Source organism: Simochromis diagramma, unplaced genomic scaffold (assembly GCF_900408965.1).
Source record: "Simochromis diagramma unplaced genomic scaffold, fSimDia1.1 OVJJ01000208.1, whole genome shotgun sequence".
NCBI lineage: Eukaryota > Metazoa > Chordata > Actinopteri > Cichliformes > Cichlidae > Simochromis > Simochromis diagramma.
The window spans coordinates 3546953-3565725 of NW_024386789.1; the positions used below are offsets into that span (position 1 = coordinate 3546953).

The 18773-nt window shown below is 42.3% G+C and overlaps 1 protein-coding gene across 7 annotated transcripts in view; it reads left to right on the plus strand.

The window, feature by feature from the left end:
• Nucleotides 1-18102, plus strand: part of LOC120728519 (alpha-1,6-mannosylglycoprotein 6-beta-N-acetylglucosaminyltransferase B-like) — a 33798-nt gene extending 15696 nt beyond the window's left edge. The window contains exons 11-18 of one of the 7 annotated variants that reach the window (XR_005694735.1): nt 599-754; nt 832-978; nt 1119-1235; nt 1352-1426; nt 2804-2964; nt 3277-3535; nt 11387-11461; nt 11547-18102. Coding sequence is in view for 4 of the 7 variants with exons in the window: in XM_040023491.1 (XP_039879425.1) it covers nt 599-754; nt 832-978; nt 1119-1235; nt 1352-1426; nt 2804-2964; nt 3277-3448 (828 nt within the window). In the remaining 3 variants the exon portion in view is untranslated. Of the gene's footprint in view, nt 1-598; nt 755-831; nt 979-1118; nt 1236-1351; nt 1427-1925; nt 2081-2803; nt 2965-3276; nt 4376-11386 lie in introns of those variants that run through there. The other 6 variants (XR_005694734.1, XR_005694736.1, XM_040023491.1 and 3 more) reach the window with 6 other exon arrangements.
• Nucleotides 18103-18773: the final 671 nt, after the last annotated feature.

Here is an 18773-nt window from a genome sequence, read left to right on the forward strand (position 1 = left end):
GAGGGGGGCAGAGGGCATCTTCCAGTCTACATGTTACCAAATATTGTTGAGCAAACTTTGGAAACACTGAACCCCTAATTTCTCTCGATGCAACTATTAGGTTGAGCTCACTTTAAAGAGCAGAAGTAATTCCAAGTAAATGGGTGAATATGGCTTATGTGGTGTGATTTCATTCAATTAGAGCAGAACAGTTAAATACCATACTATATAAATACCGCTCCATTTATTTGCATGCTTGCCAGGTTGGTGGGTTCACTTTGGTAGAACGGAAATGGTTCTGTTGCTCACAGAAAGTTTGTGGCTTTATTTGAGAAACTTGATCATTATTTCTGTTTTTAAAAGGCATTTTTTGGAACTTTTTTGGAGAACCACAAGACTGGCGATGTTTATTCCGTTATGCTGATGTGAAGGCAAACATTTCTACAGCCGGTATCACCAAAATTGGGAAGCTTACACCAGATGGATAAATAGCGCCACAGGACAGAAGAAAATATTTATATCATGTATATTTTGGTTTTGAACACGCTTGAATTTCATGTACTCAGTGATCCATCTGTTTTTTTTTTATTGTTGTTGTTTTTCTGTGTGTAATCTCCAGGGTAAATATGAGTATGTGAAAGTGATCAGTGAAGAACTGGAGACTCACGCCACAGTCTATCAGCCTCCTGGACACACATTGCATCTGCCCAGCTTCATCAGAAACCACGGACTGCTGACTCAGGAACACTTTCAACAACTTCTCCATAAAGCTAAGGTCTAATTAAAGCCGATCACAGTGTAGAAAGAGAATTATTTTGGATAACCTGCAATATTATAAATCTTCCCTTTCAGTTGTTTGTAGGTCTTGGCTTCCCCTATGAAGGTCCAGCACCTATTGAGGCAATAGGAATGGGATGTGTCTTTATTCAGCCTAGATTTGACCCTCCACACTCATCCGCCAACAATGACTTCTACAAGGGCAAGCCCACCACAAGACAGGCAAGCAACTCTTAAATCATGGGGATAAAACGTGAAAAAAAATATTTTATATTATCTAAATTGTTATTTCATTGTTGAATCCCAAATACTGGCAATATTTTATCAAAGATATAATAACAGTTTATAATTTTCAATCGCAGATCTCCTCCCAGCACCCTTATGCTGAGGAATTCATTGGTAAACCCTACGTATGGACTGTGGATGTGACCAACAAGAGTGACATACGCGAGGCCGTCAAAGCGATTCTAAGAAGTGAGGTAGTTTCCACTAAATATACTAAATCACAGTTAAACTGTATGCTCAGTACAAACATGCACACATATTATTTCCCCAAATTCCATTTAAGGTAGCGTGTTTATGTCTGATCTTGCAGGTGAAGTCCTTCACTCCTCAGGAGTTCACTTGTGTGGGAATGCTGAAGCGGGTCCTTGGTTACATCACTCACCAGGTACAAAGATGTAAAAAAGAGATGGAGTATTATTATTAGGTGGTACCCCAGCAAATTTCAGTCATAAATCAGATTTATGAAGTATGTTCTGAAATGTGTGGAAATCTCAAAAAAGAGTGCATGCCTTTGTAAACCTATCAGTTGACGCCTCGGTGCCTTTGTTGGAATTTTTGTGGTCAGAATTTTACACAATAATTTGGGGCTTTTAATTATTTTTTTAACTGTTCTTTCCAGAGTGGAATGATTGTAGAGCATACATCTTTAATGACTTTACAAATGAAAAATTGGGTGCACAAGTTGGTAATTATTTTGGATTTTCTCTAATCCTCACAGGTTTTAAATTAGAATTACAGTCTCAGGTGTATACAGACACTCACTTCAATCTTTTAATAAGTTTAAGGTTCTACAGGGTCTTTTAACTTGACCAGGCCAAAGCCTATTAACATCTCATTAGTGATCATGATAGCCTACAACTCTTTCTCTTTGCTGGCACAAAAAGGATTTGTTTGACAGTGCTCACTGGATTGACCTCAGAACATTGGGAAAGTCCAAGGAACTCAGTGAAGAGCTAAGAAGGAGAACTGTGGATTTACACTAGCTGGAGCCATTTCTAAACAACTGCAGATTCCAAGATCATAATTCAGACAGTTGCACGTAAGCACAAGTTATTCAGATGTGTCACTTCTTTGCAAAGGTCCTCAAAAGGGAATATGGGTTCAGGAACAACGCAGGAAGCATGAAGGCTCAAGCCTGCCCTGAACTTGAAACTCCTGGAACACCAACGTCACTGTAAAGCGATTTTTTACATCGCAGTGCTCCAAAATTGATGTATTCAAGCTTGACTAAAAATTTGCAGCTGCCCACGTGGACAAGCCAGATGTCATCTGGAGAAATGTTTTATGATCATATGAGACAAAGATTAAGCTATTTAGCCACAGTGACAAGAGGTATGTTTGGAGGAGTAAATCTCAGCCTTTCAAACCTAACAACACTGTATCAGCATAGTGGTGGTATCATCATGGAGGTCTACCTCCAAATTCTTAAACTTTACTATTGGGTCCTATTGGATATTCCAATAGAGCAATACCATAACATTCATGCCCATGATGAGTGCATGGAAACTTCTGATCACAACTGCAGTTCATATGAGTAAAGTATTGACAGAAAAAGATTTCTCCTATCAAACAGAATATTATCAAAGATGTGTGTATATGTGTATCTATATAATAGATAAATCCAGATTTTAATTTAAAGTCAGGATTGTTTCCCAGGCCTTTGTTCCCTTATGAGCGTTAGATAGAGGAGAGATTTTTCAGTTCTTGCTTGGTTCAAACTCTAATCGTTGTCAGTTTTTTCCTTCTCTTTGTTATCATCAAGAACTTCTGCAGTAAATCTGTCCCTACTTGGCCACCAAAAAGTGCTCTGAGGGTTCACCTCGCTCCACTGGGTCAGTCCTGTGTGAGTGTGTGCCGGCGGTCCTCCCTCGTGTGTGAGCCGGCTCTGTTTCACCACCTCAACACCCCTGCTGCGTTTACCAGGTGAGAAATTAGCAAACACTGACACATGCACATCTGGAAACAGACCGAGGACAAAACATGAATAAAATCATGTTTGAGATCTCTTGGTGGTAATAAGATCCGAATGTTAATGCTGTGTAACCTTTTCAGCAGATAAAAATCAGTAAGCACCGCCGTTTTTCTTGTACAACATCCAGGATTCCCCATAAAACTGAACAAGATCACAAAGATACCATTAAACGAATACAATGCAATATAGTAGAATGTTCTATAGTATCAACATGTACACTACTGTATATGCAAATAAATTAATTACCTTTTTTTAATTTGCAGGCTTGGATTAAGTTGCGCCAGTGTGCTGCCGGAACTCAACCACTTGTTTCCTTCTTACAGTCCTTGGGGTCGTCAGTGTGGCCTCCAGCAGGAGCCCCTGCTTTTCAGTTGTGCTGGCTCTGATCCGTCCTATCGCAGACTGTGTCCCTGCAGATCTCACCTAACTGGATAGGTTGCAATCTGTCTTGACTGCCTCTAAGTTACACTGAAAGAACTCAGGAAAAGCACCAAAGAGCCATCTGCAATGCATGCTGTACAGGTAAAGATTCCCAACAAAAGGGAGACAGCTCTCCCGCCAAAGCCATTGAAAGCCTTGCAGTCATGTTTGTGTACGTGTACACATTCAAATAACATACAATTCTGAGGAAGTAACCATGACTGAATTTCATTTCCTTAAAGTACTTGACAAGCTGAAGAACTGTAAATCCAAGGCCTGATTTCCCTTGGCGTCAAGTGTTACTGTAGCTTAAGAAAAAAAAGCCTTTGAATGCCGGCAATATGCACCTCAGGGAAAATGTGTTTACATGTGTTTAAATCAAGTGGAAACTGGCACCGGCGAGTACAAAAGCAGACCAGTTTACATCAGTTCTTCGCCTACTCTAGTCATACACAGTGCAGTAGGCTTCAGTGTTATGCAAAATAAGTATCTAATTATTCATTCGCTTACAGTAATGTATCACAGTGGCCAGTGCTGCATGGGATTGCTGCTCATGTTGCTCCTTCATGCTTTGCTGGCTGCAGATATTAGCCTGGGGCCTTAAAGGAGAGAGGGTGACAGCCTAAGTGATGAGGCTCATTATCGGAGTGAATCATGGATAACCTCTGAATCCATTTGGGAGGTCACAGCCGTATGACCATTATTATACTGTCATCTAAACCATTGGTTCCCAACCATCTTTGACTTAGGAAACCCCCTCAGCTCTTTTTAAATCTATGCCCCCCCCCACGATTGCTGTAGGAAGGAACTCATTGTTTGGCTTTCAAATGCAAACTTTATGTCATTTAAACCTGGGAAAAAAGTCAGTTAAGACAGAATTAATTGTATTTTCATGATTTTTTTATAAATAGAAATTAAAGCTTAAAATGATTTTAATCACAACGAGTGTCTCATTTTGCACTGGGGTTCCAGGATTATTCCCCGATTGCTTCATGACTTACAGATTTGTTGAGAGCCCAAGGGTGTGTTACGGTCCAAGCTGATATGAACAAAAATGGAAATCTTACATATGTACATTTAATCATTTCCATTCTGAAAGCTCAAAGAGTCACACAGGCTTTTCTCATCACCCCCACCAACCGGTTGCACAACTACACGTGAAAGAAACAAATGATAACAAGTAAAGGTGAAACTACAGCTCACAGTCAGTGATGAGGTGCTGCACTTACAAAGCACAGCTGTTAGCAAAGATGGCTCCAGCAATGGCAACAAGCTGCTGTTTTGAGCTTGACTGATGTGAGGTTTTTCTTGGAAACAACACGCTGATGAACTGGTGGAAAAAGAGACCTTTTTTTTCTGCTTCGGTACATTTTATGTGACCAGAACATGTTGTCACTCAGAGATCAGACCGCTCAGGCCTGCGACAACAAGACTAGTTGACAACATGATAGACTAGTAAATGGCTGTGAAATCGTCCACAAAAACAATATTTGTGACAGCTTTGGTGCATTTATGTGAATTTGTCTGGCTCAGTCAGATGTGACTTTTGCAAAATTAGCTGGACCCGTCCAAAGATGATGGAAATGGACTTGTATTTAAGTCAGGAGGGTATTTGAAACAAAGGAAAATTAAAGTTGTTTTTGACTCAGAGGGACGTCTCTGAAACTAATTTGTGGAAAATCGTGTGTAATTTCTGGATGAGTCACATTGACTCATATCAGTTACATGTGTTATGGCATATAAAAGCTGTCACTCACTTCCCAGGTGGCTGATAGCAGAGGGTTCAAACCGAGGCTTCAAAAACAAGCCCAAGTACGGATGGAGCAAGCCGGGACAAAGGTTGTAGTGTTCCCCATGGTTGCCTACTGACCTCATGCTGATTGGGTATACGCGTGCAGAACTTAAACAGTCCATATGTTTGCCAGAAACCAATTTGATTGTAGACATTGTGTGATTTGGATGATAATTTGAGGTCTGTGGTTATTGCTGCAAACTGCAAATTTGTACCTCCAGTTCAATAGTATTGATAAGCAGCACCACAAAATATGATGACAACTAAAGCATATTTTAAACAGCTGAAAATGTTGGTGCTATAGACTAACTGACTGATTGGAAACTGATTGCAGTGCATCCTGAGGGCAACAATATTGTCTATGCAAGATTTTTTTTTTTGTTCAGTGCAATATCTGTACAGTCAGTGCTTGAGACCGTGCAAATTCAAGGTTATGTTGGTGTAGTGAGGGAAAAATTCACAGACCAAGGTGACCAAGACCAAGGTGACAGGTTACGAAGTGTTAAAACTATAACTACTAGCTTCTAGCTTGAGCCAATGACTGCCAGGGTCCTGACTCTGATTCATGCCCACACATACTTGAATTGGTGACATCACAGCCAGCAGAGTTGGTAAACACTAGGCTGCTTGGCTAGCTAAGCTAACGAGTGTTAAAAAGTAAACAGAAGAAAAAAAAAAAAGATGTCTACACGTAAGTTTCAAGTGTCTCTCCCCCATACTTTAGGATAGCAGCATTTAGTTTAGCATTTAGCACATTTAATCTTTATTATCTATCCATTGAGCACTGTCTTCCTTTTGTATCCTCCTTTTCCTCTTCTTTCTTTTTTCTTCTTTTTCATTTCCACTCCTCTTCATTGTCAGCGAGTGGCCTTTGTAGCAACTATTAATGACGTTGGTGAAGTCCTGTGGGATCCCCTTCTTAGGTCAGGTCTCGCCAACTGTCACTGCAAACTTTGGACATTGTTTAAAGTTTGTCTACCTTGCTTGGTGGCAAGTAGTAACTCTGCTTAGATTGACATAAAACAATTATGAAGCCCTATCTTGAGCATTTTGGCCATGGGTTTTTGATGTCATAAGACAGAGGTGGATCTAACTTTGAAAATATATGGATGGCTCTAATTTACAAAATGAGCATCTTGTCCTTAAACCAAATAGGAAAAAGTTTACGGTAGGGTCTTTTTCTCATACTTGCCTTCATAATCGGACTTGTTGCAGCTTTCTATGTGCCTGAAACCTAAAAAATGAAAAGTTAATGCAGGTTCTAGATGCTTCTTCATTGGCTTTATTTTTCAGATTCAAAACTCCATCTTTTATATACAGTTTTTGTACACCCTATTGTGATGCCAAGTTTATTTGTATTTGAGTCATTATATGACTCAAAGTATATAAGGTTTACAAAAATCCACTGACTTTCGTGTCCTGGGAACCATAAATATCAGTATAAAGCTTTGTTTCTTGACATTTCCCAAAACAAAGTGACAGAGCAAACAAAAGACTGACACTACCATGCCACCAGCATAGCTAAACCCCCAACAAAACAAAGAAGCAAAAAAAAACCCTGTTAATTTTTAATGTTGTATGGTTTGTTTGGAGGAAAAAAAACCAAAACAACGGAACCTCAAGGAAACCAAGAGAGGAAACTTTAAGCTGTGTCAGGGTTCATATTCCAGCAGAGATGCAATAATGTTTATCAGTGTGCTTCTTAATTTTACACTAGAGAAATTATATATTTTAGTTACACAGGGACTTCTTTATCTTTTAGCTGTAGACTGTCGTGGCAATTTCAATTTCATTGCCAAGGAAAAGGAGATATTTTGGTGAAAAAAGCTGGAGGACTTCACTCCTATTTATCAAACTTTTAGTTCTGGACAAAACTGAGCTAACACGTTTTATATTTCCTTGTACTGCATCAGGAGTCAGTATCAAGCTTCATACTCGGAATCTCGGGAAGATTTTATACATATTACTCATAAATGTTTGTTTCTTTCTAAGAGTTCCTGGAAACTTTAGAAACTTTTGTTGCTTTATTACATTTGCAGGACTGTGTGCAATCAATCATGGTGTTTACACTGTGTTTCACAATCTTCTTGCGGTGTCCAGTCAGACACCACTTCAGACAGACTTATTTCTAATTTTACTCAATCTTCTGCCCACTTGTCTTAACATTCCTTCTGCTCTTATTTTCATCTCCGCTTCTCCTCATTTCATCTTCATACAAATTCTACAGCCAATATAACAATAGATAAGACAGACTTTATGGTTACAAGGATTTTTAAGGGAACTTTGTGCAACAACTTGGGCAAGAACTGCCCTCCTTTTTATTTTGTATTTTTAAAGTGCTGATTATGCCGGAATTATTATGGGATAGGTACTTAATATCACTGAAACACATCTAGTTTAGTCGTACAGTGTTGTTCACCTGTGTTTCAAAAGTATGCAAACCTACTTCAGAAGGACAGATGTAATACTGCAAGAAAATCTTTGAAATATCTGCTATTTCATCTTGGTTGATTTGCAATAACCTTCTCTATCCTGAAGGGGGCAGTGTGGTTAAACTTGTTGTGCTATGTCATAGCTTATAAACCACATCAACCTGCTGTAGAAATGAGTGACAGAGACGACAAGAAAGACAAACAAACGCACCAAGTGATTTTTGAACATTTTTGAGAGCTACAGCAAGAAAGAGAAAATCTGCAGATGTGTTTGGACAAATGGAGACACTCAAACTCTTCTCTACAGGAAGCGCTCCATTTATTCCACTCAACACACTTGCAAAAAGGAGTAGGGGAGAGAGCGGCTCAACTACCATAAGAAAGCAGCTGCTTTTATTGAAACCTGTTATTGGCGTGCCAAGATTACACTGAACAACAACAACCCTCCTCCCTGGAAGCCAATAAAATGCCGACAACAAACACTTGGCTTGCCTACAGCGCTGTTAGAAGCCACAGAGGTTGGCCTTAATGATATGTGGTAACTATTACAGACTATTAAACAAAATGAATAAAAAAAAGAAAAGAAGTAGAGAAGGAAAAAAAAAGAAATGGGGCAATCATTGATTTGTTCGGGAGTTGTTTCCAGACCTAATGTAGGTAGCTGACTCATTGTTGGGCAACCTCAAAGAGATGCACCATTTGAGTGTAGCTCACCGATTAACCATGCAAGCAGCTAGATAAAGCAGCAGTGCATTGCCTGATTTGCTGTTACGCCCATCAGGCAATGCACTCACTGCAAGCCTGGGATCTATTGTATATGCTTGAATAGTTGAGGTATAGCACAGGCCTTTCTGTGATTTCTTTCCCCCCCTCAAACATCCCATGTCAGTATTCTAGCAATCCCATCACACCTGAGTAACTCTGAGGCAGATGTGATCTGGTCCACCTCTCCTGTGCATCTGTCTATTAGCATGTGTGTTCAAAAAAGCTGCTAATGCCATTGTCTTTATGTATGTATTCAACGGCAAGCGTTTTGTGACCTCCAGGGGATAGGCAAGGTCATTCAGGCTGAGACAAATCCACAGCCACATGACTAAATGTGAAATCTGAACTAATATCTAAACCCAAAACACCATGCAGCCAAAAACTCAATAAAACAGTTGCTTATTTTGTTTGGTATGTGCGCTTATTTTATGCTGAACTGGTGCGCCTAAAATTCTCCAGGCCTCTAATACCCAACCTCTTCTTTCCATCTTCAGAATTCAATGTTGTTGTAGAGTTGTGAAAAAACACAGGGCAACTAGCTAACGGCTGTAACCTCAAGAATGCCCTTGTCATCTTTCATCCAACACCTCTGAATTGCCTTCATTTTCTGGAGGCCCATAAATTGGCTCTTATTGTCCCATAAATGGCTCCTTTTGGGGTGGGATTTATAGTGAGGTGTGGGAATCGAGTGTGCAGAGGGGGTGGCGGGGTATAAAATCCACCTTTTGATGTTCCCCCCCCCCCTCCCCGTGCTTAACAGGCAGAGCAGACGGGCCTACCCATATCCTGCACGGTGCCTTTGCCACACACTGCTAGCGTGCGACTCTCTCACACACAGGCACATTAAAAGATATTAAACTGCTTTTCTGCTTTCATTCAGAGTCATGAGAAGCAACAGCCAAGCAGGGTGGTTCACGTTAAGCTCTGCCACTTCCTCTGCTGTAATTAAAGCTGCCCGTGCAGGGGGTCTCTAAAAGTCTTGTTTTGCTACACCCGTTTTAAAGGCAAGGGCAAGGCTTTTTGAACTCTTGAACAAGTTTCTGTGTATTTCTGGGTGGTGATCAATCATTGGTTTTGACAGGCGCCAAACGTCAACCTGAACAAATACTGTTGCAGGAAAATGAAAATAGTTTCAGAAGCAAGTCATAGCTTTCATTCTTTTGTCCACCACAAACAAAAAGTCAAACAAGAGCAAATGTAAGGCCACTGCAACCCCATTGCAAACCTGCTTTGTTCCGGTGTTTTAAATGTAAAGAAATTTTTAAAGTTACAGTGTGTAAAATCTTACTACTAGATATCAATAGATTGGTAAAATAGTGCAATCAAATTGATTCTGTTTTCTTACCCCTCTCAATTCAAGCGCATCATCCTAGTTCTGTGGCCGGCGTAGGACAAAGAGCTCCGGCCACTGTTCATCTGTATTGCGTGTAGGCTGTCTGTTTAGGCTGGTGTCCACACCTATTTACTCTGAAAGAGGCTGTAAAACCTTGTTAAAAGAGCTCGATAGGAGTTGATGAGTAAGTAAAGCTCACTTCTGTCTGAAGACGGTGATATTGAGGTGAGTTGTTGAGCATATCCTGAACTTTTCTTTTGGTAAGAGTGTGTTTCGGTCACTGTTAGCTGCTGTTAGCCCCTGTTAGCTGCTGTTAGCCCCTGTTAGCTGATGTTAGCCAGCGTTAGCAAAACTTTGAAGTGGCTTTAACATTGTGAGACTTAGACACTTAGTGAAAAAAATCTCATATAATGTGAGAATTTAATCAAACTCTTTATCAGGAAGAGTGTGAGGTTCACATTGTTTCTTTACTTTGTGTTTCTGTTTCTATGGTGAAGCGGACAACTTCTTAGAGCATAAAACATAGGTATGATCTTATCTTGAGCCTAAATAAAAATCTGCCTCCTCCGTCTTTGATGTACTACATATGTTACCAGTCTCTGGCCACATATGTAAAACACGATTGGGTGGAATGGCTATGTCCATCTTGGACACTGCATTCTAGATAGTGGGGCAACACTGTGGCTTCTACAAACTGCCACCCGCTCCTATGTATTTTTAAAGTTTATGAGACTATATCACTTTGTTGGAAGATGTAATTACACACTAATGAATGCATATTTATGAGCGCAACATTCTTGTTTTCTAATAAAAAGCCTTGAAGAATGTTTGACTGTACCTTTAAGGGATCCATTTACACAATACCAGCTGTTTTGCTTACTGCCTTTGTGCCTGCAAAGATGCTTCACTGGCACTGAACAAAATTCTTTTGTAAAATAAACCCTCGTCTAACAGAGAGGATCATATTCACCCTCAGTGCACGCAGAAAGCAATCATAAATGTTAAAAGATGCCCGTGAACCTTAACTTTACCTTTATGGCTGTTACCATATTGTTTTTCTGTTGGAGCCAGAAGAGGTAAGACGAGGTTGGAGACCACTCCACTGACTTCTGTGCTTCCTTTTTCAGCTCTGGCAATAGCTGCTTGGATACATGAAGAGCAGCTGGGTGGAAGTTATTAACAGTGATGTATGGTGGGCATGGGAGATGAGTATAATTAAAATTGCTGTATGAGATGAAGATGCTATGGCATGCAATAGGTTGTCTGTCCAATATTAGGGTGGCTGTTGATCAGGAGGTAGAACAGGGCATCTATTAATCGAGTGGTTGGTGGTTTGCTTCTCAGTTCACATGCCAAAGTATCCTTGAGGAAGATTCGGAACCCCAAGTTGCCCCTGATGCGTTCACTCAAGTGTGAATGTTAGCTAGAAGCACTTAGACAAAGAAAAGTCCTTGTGTGAATGGGTGCACGAGACATGTTGTATAAAGTGCTTTGAGTGCTTGAGCAGAAAGGCGCTAGATAATAACCAGTCCTTTTACCGATATTCAGTGCAAACACACTTTCAAATTTTTACTCTTGTTCCCAACCACCTCTCTGTCTTGCTTTTGTGCCCATTTCTTTCTCTCCTTCAGAGGCAGATGAACCAGGTGATAGTGACACAGCCTGCTGTATGCCAGTTACCACAGTGATGACAGCTGCTAGACCAGGTGCACAGGCAGCTGGGAAGGCTTGGAATTTGTGTTTGTGTGTGAAAGAGAGACGACTGTGACACTGCTATCTGTGCTTCTGTAGGACAGAGAACGAGAAAAGGGGACGTCGGTGCTGTTATATCACAGGTGAGTCAGCGATGGAGGGAGTGTAGGTGAAAAAAAGGGAAGAGAGAGAAGTGTAGTGGCAGAGGAAGGAAAACTGAACTTTGACTCCTCGCTTGGTTCCCAAGATTCAGAGACTCGGATGTGCTTCAACATCACTCAGTGCTTACGGCCGTTTCTCGGTGAGCATAATTGAGTCAAGACATGAAATCATAGCGGTAATCACGCGGCGAGCCTGGTTGGAGCTTATATGACATCAGCTCGTTAAAGTGGAGCCGTCAAATAAAACAAGGTTATGAGATGAACTTGAAAGATAATGAGTGAAATACCGACAATTCCCACACTGTTAGAAGATTTTTTTTTTCCCTTGCTATTTCATTGACGGTTCAAGCCCTATTGAGTCATCACAGCGAAGCACATTCCTCCTGCGGTGCACCTGTGAGACAGGTACAGATGCTCCAACTCCTCCTCTCCCGTCTCGTCAAACGGCCTCTTTCTTTTCGTTTCCTTTCTTTCCTTCTCTTTCTCCGTCTCTTCTGGGAACATTCCAGGCTGCTCCGCTCCTGCACCTTCTCCCCTTCACCTTCTCCTCCCCTCCCCAGCCCCGTTCCCTCTCTGAGAGCGGGAGGCCACGGTGCCGTCACTCACCACCTGGTGATTACCGGCACAAAGGGGGCCTTGGTGGCCACGGCTGCAGCCGCTCAACGCGCAACGCCACCGGGGAGAGAGAGCAGAGGAAAGTCCCCCCACCTCGACCAATTCCCTTCAGTCCTCCGTCGTCCCCACCTCCTCAGATGATGAAAACTCTGTCAGTGTGGATTAGGAAAGAACGGTGTGTGTCAGTGGAGGGAATAACAGTGATAAAAGCTGTGGCACAGGACCTCTATATGTCCACCCCTCTTTCAACTTACTCACTGTTTGTCACTTTATACCAATTTTGGGATTCCGAGCCTTTTCATGCAGTTGTCACTTTGCCAAACTGTTGTTACGCCTTTGATTTTTTTCTCCTCGTGGAGTTTTAATGGGATCCTATTTAGCTTTTGCGAGTGTATTTTGATGATCAAAGGCAAGCTATTTATGAAAAAACCCAGTAAGAATTTCTCAGACATCATTTTCATAGGTATTCCTGATAGTAAAAGCAAAAAACAAAGAATCTTACTATAGCGCAGGTCTCGACTATCTCCATGAGTTGCACTTTTATATTTAAACTAAGCATTCCCATTTCATGTATTGATCAAAATCTAGGCTACATATAACAGAAAGCTGAGAGCTCCGCAGCTACTTTGAACAGCGGGTGATGATGAGGACGGAAGCGAGCCCGGTGGTACGAGGGTAGAGCACTGAAGGATTCTGGGACAGGAAAGGGGCATTAAGGTGGTGGTGGTGGTGGGGGTTATTCTCAGGCTGGCACAGCAACAGTCTCGCTTCATGGTGAGAGAGAATGGGCGCCAAAGCCGGGGTGGGAGGGTGCAGGCTCTGAAATTGATTTCATGCCGGAGTCAGACACAGCCCCGAGGAAGGAATAATATGTGTGTGTGTGAGGACGAGAGGGAGAGAGTCCAGTGTGAATTCTGAGGGACACACAATGGCAGAAGGAGAGAGAGAGGGGAGACACGGAAAAAGAGAGGGGCCGACCTGCATCAAAGAGGCTGGATCTGCATGAGAAAAAGCATGTTGCAGTTTTGTTGTTGACATCATCAGCAAGCAGCGCCACACAAAGTGGGCGTTTTATGTCATTTATTCCTTCAGTTCCATAAATTACCTCGCAGCGATTTAACGTACATTCGTTTTGCTGTTTAGATCTGACGCAGAAGATCTTGGGTCTCTTCTGCTTATAGGCACTGCTTACACAGAAATAGGAATGGTGCAGTAGTACAGTCTCTCATGCTCACACGTTTTGGTTTGTTTCGATGATGTCAAAGTGTCAAAATTAAGGCAGGAGCAGATTACATTTTCACTTTATCTACATGTTTGCAACATAATGAACCTGGGAGGATTTTACTTGTTATTTTTTTAAGATTCAAAAATATGTCTGAAATATATTCTCGTTATCAGTCTCTTTTAAAAAACAACTTTTCCTCCTATTCTTCAAACATTATGACCACTGCCTTAAACCAAACAGGGCGGTACACTGTGCCATACCGTACATTCAGATTTGAAAACTGGATCAGACAATTGCAGATGCTCATCGTTTTACAGTCTGTTTAAATTCAGCTTCCGCTTTCTGACGCCTCTCCCACACGAACATTTAGGTGCGCAATTGCCAGCCAACCACCCATCTCCCTTAAGTGTTCTCACACATGCATAAGTGCACGTGCACGTGCACAGGCATGCTCACAAAGCGTATACCTTGGAAGGCAGTTTTGAATTGGTCTGCTCCACAGACCACAGGCCTGCACTGATGTCCTTATCCGTTGTGCTCATTTCATCTATTGTGACTTCACCTGCTCCCTCCCTCCACTTTTCACCGTTGTCTTCCTTCATGAGTTTCGTTGTGTGTGCACACTTATGTCTGCCCTCTTAGTTTTGCTATATCTTTTGCCTTGATCTCTTTTTTCCTTCCTTTCCTCCTTCTCTTTCCATTCTCTCTCCCCTATCATTTCCCCCCTTCTTGGCATCAGCGGCAGCATCTCTTTTAAGGCACATGTCAAGGGAACTGTCTGCCACTTTCAAAGGCCTTTGTGTCCAGCCTTTCTTTCCCTTAATTTGGTTTCCCCAAAACACTTTCCCATAGCATGGCTGTCTCGCCCCCTTTTCTCTCAGCTACCCCTCGCCTTTCACTCCCTCCTTTCTCCAGGCTCTTCCAGCTGTCCTAAATACATTTTACCAAAGATGATATATATAAGTCATGGATACTTTTTTGTAATTTGACTGTTTTTGTGCTTTTTTTAAAGCACGCACACTAATACATGTGAAGGTTGTCAGGATGTAAGCTATCCAAATTGCACGGAAATGTATATTTATTGAATCCAAAAAAAGGAAAAAGAAGCTCATAGAAAGACAAATTTGGATAAATGCAAAGGAGGATAGCAAGATGATGAATATATAATGTAACTGATTTTAAAAACAGACACCTGAAATTCTGACTCGTGATACATTTCATAGTACCGGGCCCTCCGACGTGTCCTGGGCATCCGGTTTCCCCCGCTGCCCTCTTCCCATGACTCCTCTGACCGCATAGGTTTCTCTAGGGAGCTTCTTGTCATGGCAACGCTTACCAAAGTATTGTTCCATTAGCAGAGTAAGTAAGAGGAAAGATGGCCCAAGAACAATTGTGTGTATTTATTTATCCGTTTGGGGAGACAGACGCAGCGGAGATGACATGTTAAAAGTTTTTGCGAGCACAGAAAGTTGGCAGGAGAAAATAAATTGTGAAAACAAGCGTGCGGTACCCCTGATGGGTGCGAGTGACGGCATTCGTTCCTCGCATGTGTGCGCAGCGCTGCGGTGTCCTCACCTCAGGCAGACACATGTGGTTTTAATCAGCTGTATATGGACCCACTCCTTCACTCTGCGTCTGCATCTTTTCCTCCCCCCAAAGCCCCGCTTGTGTCTCTTCGTTCATCCCATCAGTCTCGTCTGTGCTGTTGTTCCCGCTGCTCTGACAGCCACCTTCCTTTCTTTCACAATACATCGTTTCCTTTTACATTTCTCATATCCTTTGCCAACATCTTTTCTGCATCGTTTCACCTTTTTTCCCCTTCTTCTTCTTTCTAGCCGTCCCTTTTCCCTGCCGCTTTCTCTCTCCTGAACACATCAGCGGTCCGTGTACTTGTCATCCAGTCTACTTGGAAATCTTTGAACGATATTCCTACAGGGAGGCTGCATCTGTGTCACTGCAGGATGTTTGATTTACCTCTCACATCCCACTGCTTTGACAGGCTTACGTCAAAAAAACATCTTCCTCCTCTCTAGAGAAATGCGATGTGTGTGTATCAGTGGATGGATTTGCTTCATAAGCCCTAAGTCTTTGAGGTGTAAATGTATTCCTGTGTGTGTGTGTGTGTGTGTGTGTAGTGCGTGTTGGTGTATCCTTTCCACGAGACAGTTTTAAAAACATATGTGTGCATAAAAAGCAAAGGAAACATGGGTTCCTGGTACTGAGCGTTATAGCATGATAAAAGTAGACCAGTGACAGGAGACCAGGAAAAGTCAGGGGATTTTTTTGCTGAATGTTTCCACACCTCTGAAGGAAAACAATGAAAAATCAGATCCCAAAGTTTCTGTTCCTGCCTCGTTCTCCTGGATGCTTCTCATAAATCACACGGCAGCAGGACTGGGCTCCCCATATCACAGAAACAACCACGGGAATGCATTATTGAGACTAGAATGCATTCTCAAAGTGCTGGGATGTAAGAAGCTCTTCCAAAAGGTTTAGCCAATTTTATGGCCCTTTGTTTTTTTTTTTATATGGGTGACAGTTGTTGAGAGTGATATGAAGTGAGAGTGATATGTCCAAGGTCAGGTCAAGTCCAACAAAACATGAAAGAGATGTACTGCAATGGAATGATCATGATGGAGGACATTTGCTTGTAATCGACTCCCACCCTCCTCACAGAGCCCTCCGCTCAGGCGTGGCCTGTTGCCCCGAGTAACCCCGCGCAGCATCCCCAGATCCCCAAAATAGCGAATAGGAGCTCTCTCACTCTCCCACCTTTCGCAGACACACATAGCCTTGTACCTTTAGTCTGACAGGCAGGGGAGAGGTTGTTTTTTTCTGTCTGAGCTCAACCGACCATCAAACAGCTCACAGCTGGGACCCAGAACCATGACCTTGGACTAGAACTTGGAGTAAACTTCCTCAGATTTGCTTCCTTTACAGCAACATCAGAGGTGGTCGAGATACTTTACTGGACATTCATAAAATGTGCTGAAGGACTTCCTTTTCCATACTAATTTGTAGGATTTTTTTTTTTGTGCAGCGAATATTAGTTTGGATAACTGCTGAAAAATAACAAAGAGACCCGAAGTGACATAAGTACTTAAAATCAGTGTCCTATTTTCCACAATCAGTTAAACTAATGTCAAACAGCTCAGCGAAAGTGGCCATTTATTTGGTTTCCAAATGAGTCAGGCCACTTCTTCAAAGAGATTGATTACAGCTGCCGAGCATGCATGAAATCCTGAGACGTATTTTCAGTTACACCTAAATTATTCCAAGCACTGCTTTTTAAGAGGTTAGACCTTTGCTGATGGCTTAGAAACAAGTCTGCACATATAACACAGGCAAGCCACACACCTACTTGCACACACATCACAGCCCCCCCTAAACACCCAGTAAGTAAGAGAACAAAGCCTGTGAGCGTCTGTAATAGGAGGGATGAAGCAGAATGAAAACGAGAGAAGAGATGAACACCTGACAGCGTTTTGATGGCCACGGCATGGAAACAATTTGGGGGGGTTAATACGAATTCCTACCGGCACAGCCATCTGCCCTGGCGGACCTATGCTGCCCCATCACACCTTCCTAGAAACTGAGCCCCCCCACCTCTTCACCCACCTTTTCCGGCATGCGTAGCTGTCACTCATGGCCACCCGCCACACATTCTCCTCATGCGCACGTGTTTGTGTGCATAAGAAATGTGATGTTTGAAGAGCAAAGTATTCGGGGAGTCAATCACCTCGCTCTGAAGAGTGACAGTCGATGGCCCCGCGGGAGGAGTCTTGTTTCACAGTACCTGAAAGTTTTTGTCTCAGCAGACCTCACGATGTAGGTCTGAAGAATGCAATCCTGCGGCGGCTCGGTGCTGTGACTGATCAGATAATATACTGGTTTTGAGTAGCGGTCTCCAGGTTTGAGTTGGTTTATGGAGGGAAAAATAAAACATTGTTCAGGGGGGATCACAGGAGTTGCAGTTAACATTCAGAAAGACAACCTTACTGTCTAAACCTGTCAGCCATTTGTGCATTATGTGTTCTCCTCTTCATCAGATGGGTCACTTCTGGCCTCGGGTTGAATATATATATAAAGAATATACTTCACCATCACTGTTCCATAGCAGAGCAACGCGCTCCGACTTCATCATCCACTCTCCTTGTAAAGGGATACCATGTACTTTTCCGCACCATTGGCAAGCATGATTGACCACAATTAGGCCAATCACAGCCAGTTTTAATGACTGGGACAAATTGATGACAGGGTTTATAGACGCAGCTGTCCTCATTTTCACATATTACTCTCATTAGCGTGCACATCACTGAATGAACTGGAGAGGCCACTGGAAATGTTGGGGGAGTCTCAGGTTGAAGGCCGGAGGACTTTCTTCTGTGTGAGTGGACGTCTGTGTATGTGTGTGTGCGTGCGTTTGTGTGCTTGGGTCGGTGTTGAGTCGCGTCCAGGAATGATCTGTAGTCGCCGCTGCGCCAGAGCCACAGGTGTCCCTGTGCTTCTTCGATTGCGAGCCGCCTCTTTTTCCCAGGAAAATGCTTTCAACCAGAGTTGGGTTACCACAAAGCAGCACAGACATCTGAGAGATGTCAGGAATCCCTCCCCATCAAAGGAAAATATTTGGACATTTTTTTAATATCTGCAATTAAAAAGAGAGAATAATAAGAGGGAAAAAAGATTCAAAAGGGAGCGAGAGGAATGAAATAGAGGGAAGAAGAAGGTGAGTCAGCACCTGGTGTTACTGCATGTGCCATGAACCTGTTCTCACCCCCAACCGGTCATATACTAATGCTTGATACTTGTATCGATGAGGGGAATTCCTAGTGAAAAACATTCCTTACCTGAGTTGTGCCTGTGAATGCAACATAACCTGGACTCCAGTGCTCCAATCAGAGCATGATTAGAGGGGTGACCTGTAGTCCCTTGTTTTTTTTGTCCTAGTGTTTTCTTGTCCTACTTTTTTCTACTAGCACCTACTTGACTTGACCATCTCGACTCTACTTGGTTTTTAGCTAGTGGAAGAACCCAGATTATTTGCCTCGGTGACCGTGTTTGGTTGCCCAATGCTTAATGGCAGTCTCATGTGCCAGTCTCTTGTTTATGCCTGCTTTATCACATTTTAGCTTGATTGTGCATTTTAGTGTGTCAACCACACAAGCTGCCCTGTCTTTTGCTTATTTAATTTCTTTACAGTTATTCACCTCTCCTTAGTTAGTTTTTCCTTTTAGTAAGTGTAGATAACAGTAATTTTATGTTGCCCGTGGTTAATGCTGTGGATATATGTAACTTTGGTGCCTAGCCTAAACAGTGTCAGAAAAG